Source organism: Entelurus aequoreus, linkage group LG01 (genome assembly GCF_033978785.1).
Source record: "Entelurus aequoreus isolate RoL-2023_Sb linkage group LG01, RoL_Eaeq_v1.1, whole genome shotgun sequence".
Taxonomy (NCBI): domain Eukaryota; kingdom Metazoa; phylum Chordata; class Actinopteri; order Syngnathiformes; family Syngnathidae; genus Entelurus; species Entelurus aequoreus.
The window spans coordinates 85,774,201-85,798,380 of record NC_084731.1 but is presented as its reverse complement, the minus strand read 5'-3'; the positions used below and the strand labels follow the sequence as shown (position 1 = coordinate 85,798,380).

The 24,180-nt window shown below is 39.2% G+C and overlaps 1 protein-coding gene across 2 annotated transcripts in view; it reads right to left on the bottom strand.

Annotated features, from left to right (window-relative positions):
• LOC133658104 (histone demethylase UTY-like) overlaps window positions 1-24,180 on the bottom strand; it is a 76,229-nt gene that overhangs the window by 1,350 nt on the left and 50,699 nt on the right. For both annotated transcript variants that reach the window (XM_062059732.1, XM_062059739.1), the window contains 11 exons: window positions 23,045-23,174; window positions 22,848-22,953; window positions 22,529-22,734; window positions 18,426-18,484; window positions 18,267-18,341; window positions 18,033-18,181; window positions 17,827-17,941; window positions 17,560-17,747; window positions 14,569-14,710; window positions 14,351-14,477; window positions 4,579-4,749 (listed from right to left, as the gene is read on the bottom strand). In XM_062059732.1, the coding sequence (XP_061915716.1) occupies window positions 4,579-4,749; window positions 14,351-14,477; window positions 14,569-14,710; window positions 17,560-17,747; window positions 17,827-17,941; window positions 18,033-18,181; window positions 18,267-18,341; window positions 18,426-18,484; window positions 22,529-22,734; window positions 22,848-22,953; window positions 23,045-23,174 (1,468 nt within the window). The remainder of the gene's footprint in view (window positions 1-4,578; window positions 4,750-14,350; window positions 14,478-14,568; window positions 14,711-17,559; window positions 17,748-17,826; window positions 17,942-18,032; window positions 18,182-18,266; window positions 18,342-18,425; window positions 18,485-22,528; window positions 22,735-22,847; window positions 22,954-23,044; window positions 23,175-24,180) is intronic.

Genomic DNA, 24,180 nt, shown 5'->3' with positions numbered 1-24,180 from the left:
CTGCTACCTGCAGTCCTACGGGGGCCCTCGTCACTGTTATAAAGGAAGAATTTTGGCGTGTTATTTGCGCTAAATGTTCTGCAAACATTCCGAGGAGGGAGATCATGCACCGACACATCAAACCTTTTTAGCGCCCTGTAATGCCAGCATCGCTACAACGGTGTCTTGAAAGAACATGAAGATAAATGCAAACCGTCTGCCAGGAAAAAACGATCTGTGTTGTTAAGGAAATGATGGCGCAGGACGACTCGCCCTTTACCATCTTTGAACATACTGCCTTTTGTCAGGACAAATCTACAGTTAGTCAAATCCACCTTTGTTGGAGTATTTATTACCTGTGCACTAAATATAATTAAATCTAAATGTAAAAACATTTGTATTTATTGTTTTGTTTATAGAGTATGTCAGTCAGCTCCACATCATACATGTAGTAAATAATATACATACATATCTCCATTGAACAGTCCTGTGCTCAATGGCAATATTATTATTTCACAAAAAAGAAAAGAAAATTGAATTAAGAAATTTGAATTAAATAAAATTAAACATATCTCAAAAGGGTAGAAGTATAAACTTTTTGAATCCCCCCCTTTTTTACACAGTTACTTTAACTAATATCCAGTTTCCTCTGAACCACATTTTATCAAGCTCATCTGGATCCACATAACTCAATTTGCCCAGAACTATGTGCTTACAATTCTCAATATATCATCATAAGTAAGTCATATAAGTCATTCATACTCATATCAAAAATAAACCTAGACCTCACTATACCGAACCAACATATTAGATTTGTACAATTTCTTAAAATGCTCTATGTTTGAACAGTGTTTGAGCTCATCACTCCGCGTAAAAATAATAGGTATAAACAAGTTATCGGTATCGGCTTGAAAAAAGGTGCATCCCTAATATTTTTAGTATGAATTCTATATTTTCTAGGATATTATCTAGTCCAGTGGAACCTCAATTTACAAACCCCTCTATTTGTGAACTTCTCAATTTACAAACTTTTAGGTCGAGCCAAATATGCCTCCGCGTAAGAACCATGTCTTTGTGTACCAACGCTTCATTCATATATTCATTTTGTGCTCCACTTGCAGACAAAAACTAGGCCGCAGCATTTTTGGGTAGGAGTAGCCCTTCACCTGCTGCGCATTGCAGTATACTACTCAGTGATTCAGCATGTGTGCCTTTTTTTCTGTGTTTTTTTGCCTTTTGACAAGTTTTTTCTAATTTTACCAACTCAATATGAGTCCCAAAAACTCAACAAACCAGCGTGGAAAGGAAGAGGGAATCGCTGTGGAGTTAAAAAATATATATATATATATATACTATTTGTGACGAGTACATTAATGGGGATCACATGAATGGAAGAATTGACGAAGCAGGCTTTGTATCACAGCAAATTTTAATTGTGATGAGACCAGATTTTTCTGGAAAAAGATGCCATGTAAAATTATTTCACAGCGAAGGAAAATACACGCCTTCCCCCCCTTTCTCGCTCTGTCTACTGCTTTCTCTTCAGCTCCTCTGCCGATGTTAATGTAAGTGGATTTTACTTTTTTAAAATATTTATTATTGTAGTAATGTGGTTGTTGAAGTTAAGATTTTTTGGGGATTTCTGATCGTTTGTGAGGGCACCAAAAGGGACTTCCGTTTGTGTGTATGTGTTGGCCGAGCAGCGCATACACAGAACAGCAAGTTGTTGTTTTGCTTGTTAATAAAGAATAAGTGGACCCATCACCGCCTTGTTGTTTGTTTGTTTGATATGCAGTACTGTATAGCACAGGGATGCCCAAAGTGGGCCAAATTTGGCCTGTCGTGTCATTTGGATTGGCCTGCTAAATTTGATACGTATTTATACTGACCTCTTTCAAGCTGCACAATCATTGATGGCATGTCTGCAAGGCTACGCTATAAAAAAGGTCAGTAGATTTTATTGTAAAATCCTGGCAGCTCAGTACCCAGAAATTTACAGTAAAATCATCAGTGGCACCATTTTTCCATTTACCGTAACACACTACAAAAACTGACAACGTAGATTTTACGGTAAGAAAAGTAACTGCTCAGTTACCAGAATGTTGCAGCAAAAAAACAGTAATACCCTTTTTAAATGTAGAGTAATGCACCGCAAAAGAAAATGGCCATAGATTTTACAGTAAAAAAAAGGGCAGCTCAGTCACCAGAATTTACCACAAAACAGTGGTACGATTTTTCAATTTACAGAATTTTGGTGTAAAAAAACAGTAAATTTTACAGTAAAATTCTGGTGATTGAGCGGACAGGTTTTCTTTTACCGTAATATCTAACAATTTTTTTGTACATGCTAATGAATTGCGTCTGAATTGGAGACCGCTGCTCTACGGTAAAGTTGTGACTTTTTGACGCTCGATGGAGAAGTAAAGTTGGTCGCAATGCTTCGCCCACGTCATATAGTGAAAACCTAAACGCTTCAAAATTTAGCATCCATATATCTAATTTGTCTGGGTAAAGTTTCAAAGTAATATGAGTAAATATCTAGGGCAAACTCGTCACGGAATAACACCTACAAATGGTGGAAATCTGCAGAAAATGACCTTTTTTGAATGTTTTGAGGTTAAAAATGTACATAAAAGATGCAGAGTTGTACAAACCCCTTTTCCATGAGTTGGGAAATTGTGTTAGATGTAAATATAAACAGAAAACAATTATTTGCAAATCATTTTCAATCCATATTCAGTTGAATGCACTACAAAGACAATATATTTGATGTTCAAACTCATAAACTTTATTATTTTTTTTGCAAATAATAATTAACTTAGAATTTCATGGCTGCAACACGTGCCAAAGTAGTTGAGAAAGGGCATGTTCACCACTGTGTTACATGGCCTTTCCTTTTAACAACACTCAGTAAATGTTTGGGAACTGAGGAGACACATTTTTAAAGCTTCTCAGGTGGAATTCTTTCCCATTCTTGCTTGATGTACAGCTTAAGTTGTTCAACAGTCCGGGGGTCTCCGTTGTGGTATTTTAGGCTTCATAATGCGCCACACATTTTCAATGGGAGACAGGTCTGGAGTACAGGCAGGCCAGTCTAGTACCCGCACTCTTTTACTATGAAGCCACGTTGATGTAACACGTGGCTTGGCATTATCTTGCTGAAATAAGCAGGGGCGTCCATGGTAACGTTGCTTGGATGGCAACATATGTTGCTCCAAAACCTGTATGTACCTTTCAGCATTAATGGCGCCTTCACAGATGTGTAAGTTACCCATGTCTTGGGCACTAGTACACCCCCATACCATCACAGATGCTGGCTTTTCAACTTTGCGCCTATAACATTTCGGATGGTTCTTTTCCTCTTTGGTCCGGAGGACACGACGTCCACAGTTTCCAAAAACAATTTGAAATGTGGACTCGTCAGACCACAGAAAACTTTTCCACTTTGTATCAGTCCATCTTAGATGAGCTCAGGCCCAGCGAAGCAGACGGCGTTTCTGGGTGTTGTTGACGGTTTTCGCCTTGCATAGGAGAGTTTTAACTTGTACAGATGTAGCGACCAACTGTAGTTACTGACAGTGGGTTTCTGAAGTGTTCCTGAGCCCATGTGGTGATATCCTTTACACACTGATGTCCCTTGTTGATGCAGTACAGCCTGAGGGATCGAAGGTCACGGGCTTAGCTGCTTACGTGCAGTGATTTCTCCAGATTCTCTGAACCCTTTGATGATATTACGGACCGTAGATGGTGAAATCCTTAAATTCCTTGCAATAGCTGGTTGAGAAAGGTTTTTCTTAAACTGTTCAAGAATTTGCTCACGCATTTGTTAACAAAGTGGTGACCCTCGCCCCATCCTTGTTTGTGAATGACTGAGCATTTCATGGAATCTACTTTTATACCCAATCATGGCACCCACCTGTTCCCAATTTGTCTGTTCACCTGTGGGATGTTCCAAATAAGTGTTTGATGAGCATTCCTCAACTTTATCAGTATTTATTGCCACCTTTCCCAACTTCTTTGTCACTTGTTGCTGGTATCAAATTCTAAAGTTAATGATTATTTGCAAAAAGTTTGAACATCAAATATGTTGTCTTTGTAGCATATTCAACTGAATATGGGTTGAAAATGATTTGCAAATCATTGTATTCCGTTTATATTTACATCTAACACAATTTCCCAACTCATATGGAAACGGGGTTTGTATGTTAACTGAACCAGGCACACAATTGTGACAATGTCTAATACATTATAATTAATTATTACTCGTATGAGGCTAAATTCCTCACTTGTGGTGGTGTATGATGAAAATCTGTTTGGCTTGCGGACCAATGGCAAATTTTCACTTTGGCCCTGGGAGGCAAAACGTTTGGACACCCCGGTGTAGCACTTTATATTGCATTCAAAGTGTACAAACCTTCACTATAATATGAACTTTTGTCAAGGCTGGAATGGAACCCATTATTCATGTTTACGTTGTTTCTTATGGAAAAATCTGCCTTTAACGGCAGCCATTGTTTTTTAATGTCTGAATGAAAGCACAGGCCTGTTTCAACATTATGAGTGCCTGGATTCCATCTTGAGATCAATGTGCAGACTTACTAATGTGAACTGGTCATAGACCTGCATGAGGTCGTCCATCCTGTGCTGCTCCAACACCACAAAGTCATCCAGCGTGGCACTGCCTTTCCGGGCACAGTCCTGGCAGTGAACCACATGCTGCTTCTTGGACAGGAGTTCGCGTCGCACAAACAACAGGTTGAACACCTCCACCTGCATCAGACACACATAGGCTTCACTTAAAAACAACAACTCATTTTAAACACTGCTTGAATAATTGTGCACTCATGGTTGCCATTGATGCTCGGAATTCATTATTCATTTCAAAGCAACTTCAAAACAAAAAACGGGGAACCAAGGATCAATTTTCAGGGTTTCCCATACATTCATTTATTTGTACATGCCCGTGCTCACATTTAGACTTAGACTTCCTTTTTATTGTCATTCAAGTTTGAACTTCACAGTACAGATAAGAACGAAATGTCATTGCATTAGCTCGTTGTAGTGCAGGATAAAAGAGCAATAAGGTGCAGATATAAATAAACAGATTACTGTACATTTACATTACAGTATAATGATCAACTGAGAGGAATGAGGTGTAGTTAAAAAAACATCCAGTAGATGGCATTGTTACTTTGCACGGTCACTGAAAATAGATTGACAACACCTGCTCTTTCCAAGTTACTAATCCCCGCCTCTATGGCGGCACATTTCTTACAAGTACAGTGGTACCATGGGATACGAGCTGTCTCTCGGCTAAGTGCTATGTTTTAGGTTGCGAACAAAATGTAGAGTTACGAGCCTTCACCACGAGTTGGCATAGCGATTGCTACAGTGAACCCTGTAAAAAACGACCAAAACATCTCACTCGCTAGAATTAGCTTATAGCGAGAGATCGACATAACTTGTTTTTTCCAACCATGGGAACAAAGTGAGTGTGAAGGACAGTGCTGAGAAGAGGTGGAGGATATTCTTTGAAACAAAAAGAAATGATCAAAAATAAGCAGCTGACTTTGTGAAGCAGTTGTAGCGTAGCACTGGTAGTCTGCACCATACTGAAGCACAATGTACAATATAACGCCAGCCAGATGTCAAAATAATATCTAAACGGCACACATGAAAATATGGAGAAGCTGCTGATGGTGTGTTTGACAGAAAAGCAGCTCAAAGAAGATTTCGCAGAAGTCCAGCCCCCAAGCGAAATGCTAAATAGTAGTAGTACATTCATAAAACTGCCGTATGTTTGTGGTACATGCTATTGTATATACAGGCTGGTCTTCTTTTTAAAAGGTGTATTACATGCTAAAAGGTGTTTTGGGGGGCCAAACGCAGATTAAATGGATTTCAATTCGTCTTGCAGTACCAGTTTTTTAAGGTACAAGGTGTGTCACAGAACCAATTAAACTCGCTTTGACAATTTGATCAATTAAACTCGTATCCTGAGGTACAACTGTGTTATAAATATTATCACTGGAGGACTGAGAATGCATGTGACACACCGAGCAAGCGAGGCGAAAAGAAACCATGCTAACTGCTAAGCTAGCTTGATTGTTAAGTAGTGAAGTACTTTCAAAGGAAGTCTAGCTGGAACAGCGTTACAGCAGAGAGTAACCAGCTGTAAATGGGAAATGAGCAAGCCGCGGGCTGTTTAGTTTAAAACTACTCTTCAGTATTAACTATAATACCGAACACTTTCTAGTTTCTTCTTCACACCCAGACTAGGTCTAACACTGCGGCAAGACCGCCGCTGCCCTCTGCAGCCTACACTGGGTAAATATAGTTCACTACACAATATTCCCATCGCTACAATACTCTACAAGGATATCTCCTGCTTTTCTCTATCTACTGACTACTTTCATCCTCATTACCGCCTCACTAGTTAACCTATACCAGGGGTCGCCAACCCGTTGGTCGCGATCAACCAGTTGATCTTTGGGACCCTACCGGTCGATCACAAAAATATTACAAAAAATAAATATCGGGCACAAAAATCATTGTGCTGCAACAATGCATTAAGGCTGAATGTTGCAACAAATCGGACATTTTCTAGCATTCAACCACTCTTCCCTCAACCACGGCCATCATCGCTCGCCTGTGACGGGAAGCTAACAAGTCAAATACTAGAGTCCATGAACATTGCTCCAAAGTACAGATTTTGTGTTTATATATACAAAACTAAACATTGACATGTGCAAAGGCAGTGATATACTAAAACAAGGCGACCGCTAAAGAAGGATTTTCCCATCTATCCCCTCTTTATTACACAGGAGAAACCCGCCAGGTGAACAACGGATTTTACTACTTCCGCCGCTGATGTAAGACAACCATGTGACTTGCGTCCCATATGTGACCATTGGATGAACAAATATACTTCAGTACTAAGACTATAGTGGACATAAACAGTTAGCTTCTACAGCTGGGGTGCCCAAAGTGCAGCAGAGCAGCTATCTGTCATTGGCCATAGCCACATTACAAAAAAAACTTGGGCAAAATTGGGTACACAGCAAGAAGCACAATGAAGAAAAAAAACTGTTGACAGTAGCTAATAATAACAACAAAAAGCTTTGTATTTTAAAAACAACAACAAAAAATAAATAGTTCAGAAAGGGGTAGATCTTGCTTTGTTTTTTGGCTGAGACCAGGGATCTTGGGCTCGAAAATGTTGGTGACCACTGACCTATACCATAATGCGGTCCAAAGTCGACTTTTTTTTTAATCATTCAAAGCATTCACTCTTTGTTTTTCATCGCTTCATGCGCAGGCTAGCTGAGGCTAGGTTAGGCTCCAAAAACCTAACCACTCCAACGCTGGCATAAACGTGAGTATGGCTTCATGTAACAATTGCACACTTCTCTTACAGAGATTGTCGCTGCTAGAGGGACGTGTCCACCTGTTAGAACAGAATAATAAATTACTTTTAGACAGCGTGTATACACCATTTAGCGTAGGCTGCAGTAGGCAGTTGTGTCTAAGCAGCCAACTGGTCAGCAAGTGTAGCTCTAAGAAGCCAGCTAACCACGGTAAGCAGGAGAGTGGGAGTGTTAGCGATTTAATAAGGAAATCTTTAAAAAATATATCACATTTTGGCTAGAAAAATAGCGAAATTCAGGTAAATAGCGGACATTTGGGATGCCTGTTTAAAGTACAGTGTTGTATTTTCCTACATTCGAACACAGTATTACTGTTCAAACTGTGTGTAATGTTACAGTGGCAAAAAATATTAAATACTGTATATTGTTAAATAAAACCTCTGCCTTGTTTTTGATAAACACATAGGCCTTCTACGTTACTGTTTTTTAATGTTGGTCATTATGTTAGTACTTTGAGAGCCAAGTTTTTTCCGAGGTGGTACTCGGTGAAAAAAGTATGAGAACCACTGCGCTAACCTGTTTTGAAATGGTTCTATTATAATTTGTATGCCAAAGAATATATTGCAGTGTTAACAGTGTTCCCTCAACTATCGCGAGGGCTATGTTCTAGACCCCCATGGTAGTTAAATATCTGCAAAGTAGGGACTATTTTATGACTCATATCAGGGGTGTCAAAATAATTTTCAATGAGGGCCACATCGCAGTTACAGCAGCCCTCAGAGGGCCGTTTGTTACTAAATAATAGATGAATATAGATCTATAGATTCGCTTCTTGATATTATTACACAATTGACCATGCATTTAATTACAGTACAGTATATATTTCTTATACACTGTAAACATAAATCTGCAGATTTTGCTGACAGCTCAGTAGCCGAAATTTTATTGTAAAATTCACGGTGGTTTTTACAGCATATGCTGTAAATAGAAAAACGTACCACATTTTTTCAAGGTAAAATTCTGGCGACTGAGCTGCCAGTTTTATACTGTAAAATCTATTGTCATTTTTACAGTGTAAAATATGATGGATAACTTTCTTTAAAATCCTAATGCAACACATATGTACTGTATATATTCGTATATATGTTATATTTTATATCGCTATATTTAGTCTATTTATACCTGTACATCCTTACACTTTCCATCATTGTAACTGAGCTACTGTGTTGAACAATTTCCCTTGTGGATCATTAAAGTTTGTCTAATGTCTAAAGCAGATATGAGTATTAATTTGTATCCAAACAAAAAAAAGTTTTGTATGTATGATAATATAATATTTACATTATTAGATAATAATAACAATTGAAAGATATGCAATTGTATGCGGTACATGTATTTTTTTTTGTCAAATACTTTAACGCATATAATTTTTTAGGCTTTCGAAGGCCACTTAAAATGATGCGGTGGGGCTTGAGTTTGAGACCCTCCGTACACCCATTGCTTGTCCCTCTCAGGGTCACAGGGGTGCTGGAGCCTATCCCAGCTGCATTTGGGTGGAAGGCAGGGTACACCCTGGACAAGTCGCCAGCTCATTGCAGGGTCAACACAGATAGGCAACATTCACACTCACATTCATACACTAGGGCAATTTAGTGTTGGCAATCAGCCTATCCCCGGGTGCATGTCTTTGGAGACATCTGAAGTATATGATTATATGCATTTGCCATCTTTGCAAGCCCCCCACACAGCCTTAATTAATTCTTATACTCCTCAATCACTTCATATGCTCTAAAACTGACGTAATTTTAACATGAAACTTCAATAGGTACTCAAATTTCAATGTGCTCAATGGTGTAAAATCAGCAATGCACTTAAGGCGGGAATATACTCTAGCGTTGCGTAGCTTGGGTTAAATGTAAGTTGTGTCTTGGATCAAAGATCCTATCTACTTAGAGTTAAAGTTAAAGTGCCATTATGTTGCAGCTATTTAAAATAGTTTTGTCAATTTTTTCTGGCCTGAAATAAATTGGCCCTTTGAAACATATCTTTGTCTTTGTGTGTTGTATGTAGACCACATTGTTTGTGTGTTGTATGTAGACCACATTGCTTTCTGAGTTCAGTGATGCAAATGCATGTCAAGTTGATCAACAGATTGTATTATTCTCCAGTGCAATAACAGTACTGAAATGAAGGCTAAAAGGGCATTAATGGGAGCCTTAAAAAAAGGGGGGGAAAAAGAAGTAACTAAATAGTTACTTTTCACAGTAACGCATTACTTTTTGGTGTAAGTAACGGAGTTAGTAACTGAGTTACTTTTGAAATAAAGTAACTAGTAATTGTAACTAGTTACTGGTTTTCAGTAACTAACCCAACACTGGTAATTCCTTGCTGTGAAGAGTGACTATATACAACCACTGAACCACAACATCGACGACTTTGTCTACAGTGGAACTAACCATTCACAATAATCAGGTTACTTTTAATGGATGTTTTACTTATAAACCTTTGTGAAGATGGACTGTGCAACTTCTGAACGAGTCGCGGCAGAGGATACTATTATTTGCAACAATATTCAGCTGTTCGGGACATGGCACAAGAGAGATCCAACATGTAATTGTAAATAAACAAAACTGTTAAATAACTATGTTAACGGCATGCTGGTGTTTACCGGTATTTCTATGGTCATGTTCAGAGTTCACAAATGTTAGTAAATATACCGTGCCTGAAAGATTATTGACGTAGAATGAGAAATGCGTGTGAGAGAAAAAGATGTGTGTGCATGAGAAATAATATGTGTCGGAATTGAACTTGTTACCACAAGATTTGCAATAAAAGTTAAGTGTCGTACTTTCACACTGTGACTTCTTCTGGATGCAACAACAAGACAATAAGCTGAAAAACACACATTCAGTAATTATTTTCAGAGCACACCGAGATATAAAGTACACAATATCAATTTTCATGCAAATGTTTAATCACTGTTTTATTTCATACAATAAATTGTGCATTTCAAGAAGGGCTGGGCCATATATCGAGTTTGTACGATATATCGATATATTTTTAAACAAGATATGAATTAAGAAAATATCGTAATCCATCCATCCATCCATTTTTTACTGCTTGTCCCTTTTCGGGGTCGCTGGAGCCTATCTCAGCTGCATTCGGGCGGTAGGCGGGGTACACCCTGGACAAGTCGCCACCTCATCGCAGGGCCAACACAGATAGACAGACAACATTCACACTCACAATATCGATATAATTTATTTGTCTTTAAAATGACCAAACGCCTCTTATTTATTTGTTGTGTTCCTTGTTCTCCCCCGGCCCTCTTCCATGGGCTACTAAACCCCTCCCTTCCTCCTTCCAAGACGTGCTTGCACGTATGAGAATATCCATGATTGGTTGGTTGTTTACTATGATTAGTCACGATTGGTTGAGATTAGGCCAATCATAGGCAAAATAGGGCGGGTCATCGAACCAGGAAGGGAAATCACAACAGACATCCCAAATGACGACGAGAGAGTTGTAGAAGAGAAGAAGGAAATTTCAAGCGAGCGATTTATATATCTAAAAAAACTAGTGGAAGATGGCAGAGGGATTCTCTTCCTTAGATTTTTCTTTTGGCGATGTAGACCACGTCCAGGAAACCCACAATGCATCTACTTGGCCACATTTGGACAAATGCATGCGTCTGGATAAAACAATGGCCAACATTTTAGTTGTTTACCACGGAAGCCCAAATCAAAACTGCTCTCAACATGGAAGACGTGGAATACACATTTAAGAACACACATGATTGTGGACATGTGATGACTTTTGCTACAGTATAGCCTGTCTAAATGCTACATTTCATTTTCATTGGTGAGCTGACATTTTGTTCATTATTTCTACTCTTTATATTTAGACATGGAATAGTTGAATCATTTTGAAACAAACAACAAGATCATAGTCACACAAATAAGTCAAGTCACTGATCACAAACGTGTGTGTGGTCTAGTAGGACCACAGAACCGTACGTGTGTAACAGTCCATTACTGGGAATTACGAAGTGCCTGCCTGCAAATTTATTTTTTATCTGAGTTTGATACATTTTGTATTATTTGCACAGCTATGTTATTTATTTTATGTAGTGAAGTGAAGTGAATTATATTTATATAGCGCTTTTCTCTAGTGACTCAAAGCGCTTTACATAGTGAAAACCCAATATCTAAGTTACATTTAAACCAGTGTGGGTGGCACTGAGAGCAGGTGGGTAAAGTGTCTTGCCCAAGGACACAACGGCAGTGACTAGGATGGCGGAAGCGGGAATCGAACCTGCAACCCTCAGGTTGATGGCACGGCCACTCTACCAACCGAGCTATACCGCCCCAAAGATGTAGAAAGAATACGTTTCTATTTTATTTACACATTCTTTGTTTTTCCATTTTATTTATGCTATGTAATTCTGTGCTACTTAAACAGTTTATTTTCTGTGCTGTTAATACCCATATTGACTAACTGGGTTAATAAAAGTGCCACTGACTGTTTACAGTACATTTGTCATTTATTTCAATTTCAGTGAATCTCGCTCAAAAAATCATATCTTTATATAAATATTTTTTACAGAAAAGATATCGAGATATATATCGAATATCAAGTTTAAGTAAAAATATATTGAGTAAGGCTGAAACGACGCGTCGACGTAGTCGACGTCATCGGTTACGTAAATACGTCGACGCCGTTTTTGTGCGTCGACGCGTCGCATAATGACGTCACACTACCGTCATGGCGAAGCGCAAAGCAGACGATCAAAGAAGACGATGCGAGCGGTGCGAGCGAGGGGGGAAAAGCATGCCAAAAGTGGTCAAAAGTGTGGGAGTATTTCAATAAACGGCCTAATAATGTTGTTGTATGCACACTGTGTCGAGCGGAAATGGCCTATCATAGCAGCACAACGGCTATGAACGAACATTTGAAAAGAAAACCATCAACTAGTCAATCGTCCGCGCGAGCATACGTTGTCATCATTACACAAAAACATGAATGTGTCATTTGTATCTGCTAGGGGTGTAACGGTACGTGTTTTGTATTGAACCGTTTCGGTGCGGGGCTTTCGGTTCGGTACGGGGGTGTACCGAACGAGTTTATAAGCTAAAGCTAACTTTAGCTGCTAAAGTCTTAACAAGCTGCTTCGCTCCTCTGCCTCTGTCACAGCACGCAGCATTGTCCCACCCACACAACCATCTGATTGGTACACACGCAGCATTGTCCCACCCACACAACCATCTGATTGGTACACACGCAGCATTGTCCCACCCACACAACCATCTGATTGGTACACACGAAGCATTACCAGCCAATCAGCAGTGCGTATTCATAGCGCATGTAGTCAGCGCTTCAGCATGGAGCAGATAGGTGTTTAGCAGGTGAGCATCAGGCAGCGGACTCTCCCCAAATGATAATAAACACCTCCCAGTCAACTACTAGTAACATCACTATGAGCCCGTTGACCTTCTAGAAGTATAAACTGCAGCTCAGCTCACTCGCAGTCCTGGCTTGAGGTGAAGGCTAATTACCTCTCAGTTCCAGCCACATCGACCCCTTCTGAGCGTAGACATGCTAACCTTTCTTCATTACAACTGTTAGTCACTCACTGGAATGAGTAGAATTGGTTATTGTGTACTGTGTTGGACTGGATGTTTATTTTGCACATTTTAAAAGCAATACTTAATGTTTACACTGTTTCAGAATATTTAGATTGGCACTTTTTTGTATTGGATGTTTATCTTTATTTTTGCACATTTTAGCAAATAAGCAATACTTTCACTTTTGTTGAAATGTTTACACTGTTGTTACATAATATTTCGTTTTGCACTTTTTTGTATTGGATGTTTATCTTTATTTTTGCACATTTTAAAGCAAAATAAGCAATACTTTTACTTTTGAAATGCTTATACTATTGCAGAATATTAAGATTTGCACTGGATGTTGACTTTTATATGTGCACATTAAAAAGCAAATAAGCTACTTTTAATTTTGTTAAATGTTAAAAGTTTTAAATGTTTACATTGTTACAGAATATTTAGTCATGTTGTTGTCAATGTTGACTGAGTGGCCATACTTTTTTTTTGTAAATAAAAGCCATGCCTTTTGAAAAAACGGGCCTACATTTATTTTTTCATCTTCATTTTGAATAAAAAAATAATCGGTAAAAGGAAAAATAATCTATAGATTAATCGAAAAAATAATCTATAGATTAACCGATTAATCGAAAAAAATAATCTATAGATTAATCGATAGAAAAATAATCGTTAGCTGCAGCCTTAATATTGAGATATACTTTTTCGTCCATATCGCCCAGCCCTAATTTCAAGCACAAAGTCTGCATGCCTGTGTTCAGGGACCCTCCCGGGCAAAAACTGACCAATCACAGCTCTGCGTTGCTGGCGACGCACACTATCGGTGGTACTTTAACTTAACCTAGGATTTTTGGGAGGTTCATGTAGGCTACGCGGGAGGCTACGCAAAGGGAGGGAGGACAACGGCGCCTATGCAAGCTACGCGAAGCAAGAGTATACACCAGGCTTTGAGTGAACCGCGAAGTGGCGAGGGGATGCTGTACTGAAATATGCATTAGAGACTGTTTCGCCCATCCTTGTGGCCAATTATAAAAATTAAACAGTGCGCTGATTTTGTGGCGTCTTCAAACCTGCCGCCACCCCTGGACCCGACTTAAACAAGTTGAAAAACTTATTCGGGTGTTACCATTTAGTGGTCAATTGTACGGAATATGTACTTCACTGTGCAACCTACTAATAAAAGTCTCAATCAATCAATCAATCAAACAGTTTAACAGCAGACCTTTGGGCAAAACTGAACATGCAGTCACATATTGTAGTTGAAAAATGGCCGCTTGACCTCTCAAACTAAGCTGCCCCAGAAGGTTGGTGGTATAAAATGAGACATTGATACCAGTATCACTCGTAGGTCAGATGTTGAAGCAGAATCCACAGCGCATTACTAACCTCACAGATGGTGCAGTAGTGGGCCGGTTCGTCTCTAGTTCTGGGCTTCAGAACTGTTTCTTTGCCAGCTGTCGCCAAGGCTTCTTTCACCCACTGGCACTGCTTTAGCGTCCGCAGCAAGCAGTACCTGCGAGCAAGGTGTCAGGCGGGAATGTTCCGGTTTAGAGAAAACATACATCTGACTGGAGTGCAGTGAAACGTGTGAAAGTCTGACCCACTTGATCATCTCAAACAGCTTGTGATCCGACACCTTTATGTTGCGTGCCATATTCCAGGAGAGGTGCACCATAGGAACCATGGATTTTACACTTTGGAGTTTATTCCACTCGTAACGCTCCACGGCCAACTTGTATTGATGTGCTGAAAATCAGAGCAAACAATTTGCATTCCGCTAAAATAATATTAAAAAATTGAGGGTGTCTATTACGGTAAGTCTCAACACATTAATGACAAAATCAAGCGAATAGTCAAATCTGCGGAAATCACAAAATGAGGAGTGTATGTTTATTATCACAACTGGGTAAAATAATAAACTAGGGATCCATAACTGTATCGAATATTGGTTTAGGCTTTTGTTTACATTTTCACATGCTCGCATGCAGCATTGTCGTCAAGTGCGGCAGAAACATCAAGAACACACTTCCAGCCTTCACAATAAAATCACTGTGCCTTACATCCTGTATACCGGTACCTGCACTAACCAAATACAGAGTTTCAGAAGAATAGCTTGGATTTTCTTTCATCGTTATTTTGCATTTGCAGGAGCAAAATTTGCAGTGATGGAATGCCGAAATACACGTTCATTTGCAATTCCTTTCTTATTTTACAAAATTGTACTGTCAATACTTTTATAACTGTCAGAAGCCATTTATGGCGAAGAGAAAAAAACTACTAGGAATTACATTTGTATTTTGTAAAAGATTTTTTGCACAAAAAACATTATTATGTCAGAAAATATTTAGTTTACAGCGCTTTTAAATGTGAAGGCTGAAAGTGTGCAGTTTTGTTGTGTTTTGAAGAGAAATTAGTATGAAAGTGTTATTGTATCCAGCTCCTAGAGGAGAATCCCAAGGCATTCCCAAGCCAGTTATTTATTTTATTTTTTGAATTTAACCTTTATTTAACCAGGAAAAATTTCATTGAGATTAAAAACTTCTTTTTCAAGGGAGTCCTGGAGGCCAAGAGGCAGCAAAGTTAAACGTAAACTTATATTCACATTCCACATTAAAATGACAGGATGGACATCAAGTAAAAGTTACAAATAACAGGCTGCTTCAAATGCTCTTAAGTTTAGATTTAAAAGCATTTAAGGATAGCATTTCAGTCAGCTTCTAGTTTCTTTGTAACACATTCCAAGTACAAGGAGCTGCATAGACAAATTTTTTCCCCCCAGCTCAGTGCGAGCAAAAGGGACAGAGACCAACACTTGTCACTTGTACCCGAGAGTACAAGTGACAGTGGTGAGTCGTGGCTCTACAGTTTGGGATGAATCTCAAAGAAACATGGTAAACAGAGTCGACCATCTAAAGACAGGACCAAGTAGCATTCATATAAAAAAGATTGCCATAATCTAGTACAGATAAAAATGTGGCGGAGACAAGGCGCTTTTTTTTTTTACACCAAAAGAAACATTTGTTATTACGGAAGAGAAAACCCAATTTAAAACTTTTAGTTTCTTCACCAATTTATCAATAAAAGGTTTAAAAGTGAGGGAGTCATCAATTAAAACACCAAAGGTATTTATATTCATGCACCACTTATGTGATATTTCTTTCAAGAGTGGGCACTACCAGGGGAGTTTGAGGAACCTTCTTATGATTAGAAAACAGCCTAAGTTTTGTCTTGTCAGCGTCGAGAACCAGTTTTAAGTAAATAAGTGAATGCTGCACAGCAACAAAGGCATTCAGCAGGGAATTAACAGCCTGTTCAAGAGATGATCCAAGGCAATAAATTATTGCATTGTCAGCATAAAAATGCATATTAGCATCAGAGAAATGTTGTTTGAGATCATTGATGTACAAGATAAATAAGAGGGCACCCAAAACAGATCCCTGAGGCACTTCCAAATGAACAGTGACAAATTTCGAACAAAGGCTGTTTGGAGACATAGTCCCCCCAACGTTTCCTGGGTCTTCACAATGGACTCCTTCCGGTCGGATGTGCCCTAAACACCTATCAAAGGAAGTGTTTGGGGGCCATCCTAACCAGATGCCCGAACCACCTCATCTGGCTCTTCTCGATGTGGAGGAGCAGCGGCTTTACTCTGAGCTCTTCTCGAATGACAGAGCTTCTCACCCCCCATCTCTAAGGGAGAGCCCCGCCACCCGACGGAGGAAACTAATTTCGGCCGCTTGTACCCGTGATCTTGTACTTTCGGTCACAACTCAAAGCTCATGACCATAGGTGAAGATAGGAAATTAGATTAATCAATAAATTGAGTGCTTTTTACTGATTGTGTTAAATGCTTACGTTTTTTTAATTATATTTATTATAGTGTTATTTACTATTGTATTAATTGCTATTAATACTAGTATTATTTTCTCAATATTAAGTTTTTATTAACCTATGAATATATTATTTATATTTATGATATTTTTACATGTGTGTTGTCATATGTTTCACACCATTTTATAGATGGCCTAAATTTTAGTTACTCTCCATTGTGGACGATTCAAAGGTGTTGTTTTTCCCCCTCAATCTTCAGTGCCATGCCATGTTTCGTTATTGGGAATAGTGCTGCATGTGCGTGTGTGTGAACGCGTTTATATATATGTTTTCTTTTCTTTTTTTTTTTCTTGTATTAAACTATTTGTATTTGTCTGTATATGAAAAGTGTTGTATAAGTAAAGTTTGATTTTATTGGATATATTCACATGTACTGCATGTATTCAATGTATGAGCACTAATGGCTGCCACTCACAGCGATACCGCACACCTGCTGACTTTTGTTCAAGTTGCATTCATTAAGTGTGACAAACTAGTGCAGTTTATATGGAAATGAGTTAGTTCAGACACAAAGTGGAGCAAGAAAATAGAAGCCAATCAGCTGAAAAGTTCAATAATCAGCTGGAGAGCTCAATTAGAGGTAAGACAAATGCCATTCTAAAAGGTCACAATATTATAGAGTTTTTTTCACTCAGAAAAGTTGTGAGCTGTGCTTCTTGCTTTGTCTTAAAAAAAAGTCACTTTTCTGCTTATGTTCCACTGACCTGTGAGCGGGCCGACGTTCCAGGCGATGTTGTTGCACCAGCCGATGGCCTGTACCCAGTGGACGGTGCCCGTGTTGAGCCACACCAGGTCGCCTGGGCGCTGGATGAAGCGGTACACGGGCACGTCGGCCTCATACAGGTCTTCCAAGTTTGGCCACCACGAGCCCATTAGGAAGTTGATGTTGTTGCTGGCGGCAAGAGTGGGGAGTACAAAAAATTGAGAGGTTGAAGTGTGACAACACTCACTCCCTGAAAGCGTAGCCTTACTTTTCACAGAAGTTGCTCATCACACCCCAGTAGGCCTCTGGTACAGCGAACCATTCACAATCTCCAGGCCCAATGTTGATGTTGACAGCACAGAAGTTGTTGTGCTCCTGGTGACCTGCAGGGGTGCGAACCAAATCTTCCTAAGTGCCCAAAATATCCGTGACAACATTAAGAGAACAACTAATAATCCACTTGAGTGCACTAACCTGGTATTCGGCTCCCTGGGACCTTCATATACAGCTGAACAGTGTTCATTCCTAAGATGGTGTGGCCCACATGGCTCAGTAGGTTGCCAGCAGACACAACACGAGCGAATGCTGGCAGCTTACTAAGTTCCTGAAGTTGCTGCTTCCACCTAGTGGAGAACGATGGAACAGCCTTTTAAGGACGATCAGAGTCACCAAGGGAACAAACGAGCTGATAAAGAAAGCCACCCTTACTTCCTTTCATCCGACACGTCGATGTTAGTTCCAAACTTAATGTGCTTTAAAGGGCCTCTTCTTTTGCGTGCAACACTGTAACAAAAACAGGAAGGCATTATTAATGAGGTTGCTGCTGCTTAACAATAACATAAGTAACCCAAAATAGGTTGCTTGTACCTCTCTGCTACAGGCTCTGTGTCAGGGGGTTCCTTTAGTGCCTTCTTCTCATTTTCCTCCTGAAAACAGAATTAAACATGATCTTGGTGTTTGTGACTGAAAAACATCAATCTTTTGTAGGTGCATAGATGCCAATATTTGGTGTCTGCAATCCAGTAGCTCTACTCCCACAGAGGGCTGTACACTTTATCGAATTTTAATCCCAAATTCGATTTTGGCTTCTAGCAAATCATAAAAATATGATTTCGATTAATTGCATAGTTGAGAACGACATCAACGTAAGATTAATGTAAAACAGGACAGCAGTCACAACTTGTGAGGCGCTCTATATTTTTTCAACAGCCTCAAATAGTCTACATTCGTCAAGTTCCAGAACAGCAGTACACTTTGAACTACTATTCAACTGTCCTCGCACAAGTTCAATAGTTAAGCGTGACTTATAGAAGAAGCTCTGGATCCGCTTTGTCTCAATTCTGGCTTTAGCGGTGTCTTTGTGCTTGTCAGAGCTCATATCTTTGGTCAGAGCTTGCTTGCAAGGTTGCTACTAAGGGTGTAACAATTCGTTTTAACGGCGATTCGATTCAAATCATAATTTGAGGTTGCCGATACTATTCAGGGACGATATTATTTTACTTAGAAAGATATGATCCAAACAATTTACTCAGGGACGATATTAGTTTACTTAGAAAGATATGATCCAAAACAATTTAGTGATTTGAAATCGATTCAATAACTTTTTAGTCAAATATTCAACCAGAGTGACTGTGAAATAAATATTGGATACTGGACACTGCAGGTAAAGTGTCCTATATTACTGTTATTTCTTGTGAGGGGATAAAATATAAATAAATAATGGATACAAACAAGCAAGTAAACAACAATTAACGGCCAATGGATTCACATCGCATTTGAATAAAGTGCAAACAACACTAAGTTGAATGAACAAGAGGAAACATTTTCTGCTCTCATTATCAAGATTTAAGAAGTGTTCAATAAAAGTACAGTAACCAACAAATTCAACAGTAGATTTATCTTCTGCTTTTGTTTCTCAGCATAGAAATAATACAATATTCATTAAAAAAAAAGTACAACCAGAGTGGCCGTGCCAGCAATCGGAAGGTTGCTGGTTACTGGGGTTCAATCCCCACCTTCTACCATCCTAGTCATGTCCGTTGTGTCCTTGGGCAAGACACTTCACCCTTGCTCCTGATGGCTGCTGGTTAGCGCCTTGCATGGCAGCTCCCGCCATCAGTGTGTGAATGTGTGTGTGAATGGGTGAATGTGGAAATACTGTCAAAGCGCTTTGAGTACCTTGAAGGTAGAAAAGCGCTATACAAGTATAACCCATTTATCATTTATTTATAATATATAGTAGTAGGTTTACCTGAGAATTTAAGTGCAACCAAATCTTTTCAGGTTATATGAGCAGTGGTTTGACCTGCTACTACTCTAATTTTAATAAACAGCTCGGGGGGCTGATAAAAGTCACAACAAATGCAATCAAATGCAAACTCCACAACACAATAAGATGACGCCACAACACGACAACTTTCGGCAATAGCACGATTGCATAAGTCACAACAAATACAAACGCCAAAACACAGCAACATAAAGCCACAACATAAAGATAGACTTAGACTAAGACTTCCTTTTATTGTCATTCAAATTTGAACTTTACAGTAAAGATAAAAATGACATTTTGTTGTATTAGCTCGTTGTAGTGCAGACGGAACATAAGTGACAACGGACAAGTTTGCTGACGGATTGACTTCCTGAGGCCGAAAGTTGAAAATGGTGTAATGAACTAAGTTGCAAAAGTAAGTAAAGTGTGACCACATTTCAGTCATAAATAACATATGTTTTACTTTTTCAATAATACTAGTATACTGTGTTCATTACATCGTTTTCAACCTTCTGCCTCAGCCACTTGTTCCGTCAACGAAATTTGGTCCACTCCGACCTCTGTTGTGTCTGCCGCGTGCGTACTTTGTGGCTTAAAGGGGCCCTATCATACAAAACCAACTGTTCTTACCTACTGGTAGAATAAATACCAAAAATTTGAAATCAAACCGTGGAGGCATTGCAGATATATTTATACAACAATCTTGCCATCCTTCATACTTTCTCCAAACGATCATTTGGAATTTCCTCCTTTTGTGACGTTTTTGCCATATGTGATGTCAGCGGATTATCCATGTATGGTCGAAATTTACCCAAAGATCATTGCGCAAGTCAGCCTATTTTATTTAATTTAAATCCGGCTGTGCCACAACATGATGTCCACAATATGATGTCCACGATGAAGGAAAATGCCCTGTTTGTGTAGAGACTTTTGCTGGTTAAAGTAAACAAACTTTCAGCCTCATCTGAAGTGCCTTACTTTAAACTTTAATGACTCATGGCAATGTGCCTTCAATTGAAAACAAGTAGCTTAGAGTGTGAGCAAAGAAGAGTCCTGCCTCACCAACCACAAACCTTCACAAAAAGATGGATTTTTTTTAAAAACTACCTTTATTGGCAGAGTCGGTTACTACTATGTATGGCAATGGAGGAGACAATGAAACAGTAAGTAATAACAGTATGTTAGAACTGTGTGAATGATACGTTAGCAATGTTAGCTTGAGTTATTGTGTAGCTAGCTTAGCCTTCTATTGTAAGCCAACAGCATCCCTTCGTACAGCAAAATAAAGGATGATTTTGTTAAAAACTACTTTTAATTTCCCCTCGGGGATTAATAAAGTATTTCTGATTCTGATTTAATTGGATCAGTGTCTACTGTGTTTGGCATTGGCCAAGTTAGTAATATAGTCCGTTATAACGTTAGTGAAGTAGCTCGTAGCGTAGCTTATATAGCCGGCTTGAACTTCTGTTGTTTACAAGTGTTCAAAGCAGCATCAGTGAAAGTTATACAGAATAGAAAATCATTTTATGTTCAATATACACATGTATACATCCTGGATTTAGCATTGGAGAGAAAGACTCGGTAGAAGTTTAACCTTAGCCAGCGTATTGTACCAAAAATTTCCAACCGAGCTTCCTTACTTTGTGTCTACCGTGTCATCGTCTCCTTCTTTGAGCAGACACAAACCACGGTGAGCTACTGGTCTTGCTATATCATTTGGGATGTTGTGTTGTGGTGAAAGTCAAATAAAAATTGGATGGCTGGTGGTGATCATCAGTGTCCATATTCCATACGGTCTTAGCAAAACAAAATACACAAACAACTACCAAACATAGCTGCGGGGCGCGGACTAAAGTGTAGAAAGGTGGTAAGGAGGGGTTAATTTCCAACTAACAACTTTTTAAAGCAGACAGAAAGTGGCCTAAAGTAAGGTCTTTACAGCAAAACATACGCAAAAAAAACCCATAATTTTATGTTATGTAGACCAAAATGTAGTGTTTTAAAAATAAAAAATATATAATTCGTGCTATAGCTGAAAGTTGTGTTGTGGCTTATTGTTTAGTGGCGTTTGCATTTGTTGTGACCTTTCATTCTTGTTTTGATGACTGACGGCGATGACGCCACAGACAGGCAGACAAGACTTGAGTAATGTTTAACGGCCTTATCATTAAAAATGCTAAATATCCTACTAAGTCTGCCGTTCTTAAATCCTACGTTTTCTCTTCAAGTATCAATTGAAACGATTACCCTTTAAAACGATGATAGATCTATATATATCTTCTGGAAAACCAACGTAAGAGCACAGATTGGTGGAGTTCAATCTTAGGAATATAAATTGATCAATTGTTACACCCCTAGTTGCTACAAAGATATAGGTCGCTAGCAATTCATATGCTATATGTTAGCCAACTGTATTCCGTGCACAATTCAGCCATACACAGAGTCAGCATTTTTTTGGTCTTTTTTTTGGGCCCTCTACAATGCCGCATGATCGAGAACTTAATATAACACATTCAATATCCAATTTTTATTTTCTCGACTTGATTGACAAACTTGAGTATTTGAGATCATCACAAAAAACGTCAGAATCAGGGTGATTTTTAATTGAGCCAGGATGTCGGCAAATATGTAAGTGCAATTTCCGGAAGTCTTCTAAAGAGTTGGCAGATATGTACAGTAGGTATGTTAATGTGTCACTTACCCGTAAGGATTCCTGGAAGGAAGCAGCCTGATACTGTGCATACTTGGCGATAGTCGTGTGGGCTCGGGCACTTTCACAGCGCCACATTTTCTTAGTCCCCGTCACGTCCCAGTTCTCATCAGCGGGTTGCGAGAGCTGCGTCCACACCTCCACCAAGTGCTCCGGGTTTGCCTCAACCAACGTTTTTGTGGAGAACAGGCCCAGGTCTGCAGACACGCCAAATAAAAGCATGATGAGAATTAAAGCGGTTTAGTTTAGGATGGAACATGTAGCAGCATGGCTGTCACGCTGCGTATAAAAGAGTGGTGGCAGTCTCTACCCAGTTTGAGTGCTCCAGCCAGTCCTCTAATGACAGTGACAGGGTTGGAGGGATTTGTGCAGAATTGGTGCAATGGTGGGAAGAAAGCATCTCGCTTGTTCTCAAGCTGGTCCAAGGACAGGAAACAGATTGTCAGTAGAGTGAGTATTTATTGCCATCAGCGGAAGAGAGGGCAGAGACAGCTCTCTGCTACTCACATAGATGCTGGGGGTCGGTGGGTTGAGCTTGTCTTTGGGAAGGGCTGGCGTGGGAGGAGGGGGTAGCCTTGGCGGAGGGCACTTGTCGAGGAGGATGCTGCTGTTAGAAAGCCCATTCTTTCCTAGGTTTCTGTACACAGATTAAAATGTCATCATGTTGTAGGAAACTTGAGTAAAGTCGCTTAAAAGGTGCTTACAATTTTTCGTCTTTTCTGACTTATGGTTATGGTTAATTTATTTTTAATTAGAAATCATAAAAATGGCATATGTTCATTTCTCTTTACAACATATTCGAAAAGGATTAGGAAGAAGCAAAGCTTATTTAATCCTACCCTTTTTCCAAATTATAGCAATTACTAACACATTTGTTCACCTACTGTTCTGATCTTCTAATTGTAACAACATTTACACCAATAAATATGCCTCTGTTCGTGGGGTTCGTCTGGCTACATTATGACGTCAAATGATGCAATATGTACAGATCGACCAAAATGTTTGATTATAAGTGGTCAAGGAGGAAGATAACCCATATTTGCAACAGATAATCATTTGCAGTAAAGGTTATTAAAACATGAATAGTATACGTCAGTAAACAGTTGAACAAGGCTTTAAATTTTTATTTTTTTAGGGAAACGTAGGACCAGAAGCGACATAATGTTATAGAACATTATAAGGTTTCTTTGCGAGGAACGCTGAAATATTGCAAATATTTAAATAAAAACAATTCTATGCTCCCGACTTGTCCAGGGTGTACCCTGCCTTCCACCCAAATGCAGCTGAGATAGGCTCCAGAACCCCCCGCGACCCCGAGAGGGACAAGCGGTAGAAAATGGATGGATGGTTGGCAATTCTATGCTCCCTCACGTAGCTTATAGATGAGATATTCTTCAAGCTGGATGACATCATTTCTTTGTAGATGTTACAGAAAGTATGAGAATGTGTGAGCTGCTGCCTGCTCTTCTTTACTTATATAATACCTGTCTTATTGGTCAACATTTTCACACAAAGTTTGGATTTTTGGCATATATATATTTTCTGTTGTCTTCATGTCCATCCATCTCTGCCTCAGTATTTGATTTAAACACAGAACATGAAACTAGCGGTGCTCCTTTAATGAGTGTTGCAGACGCAGGCTT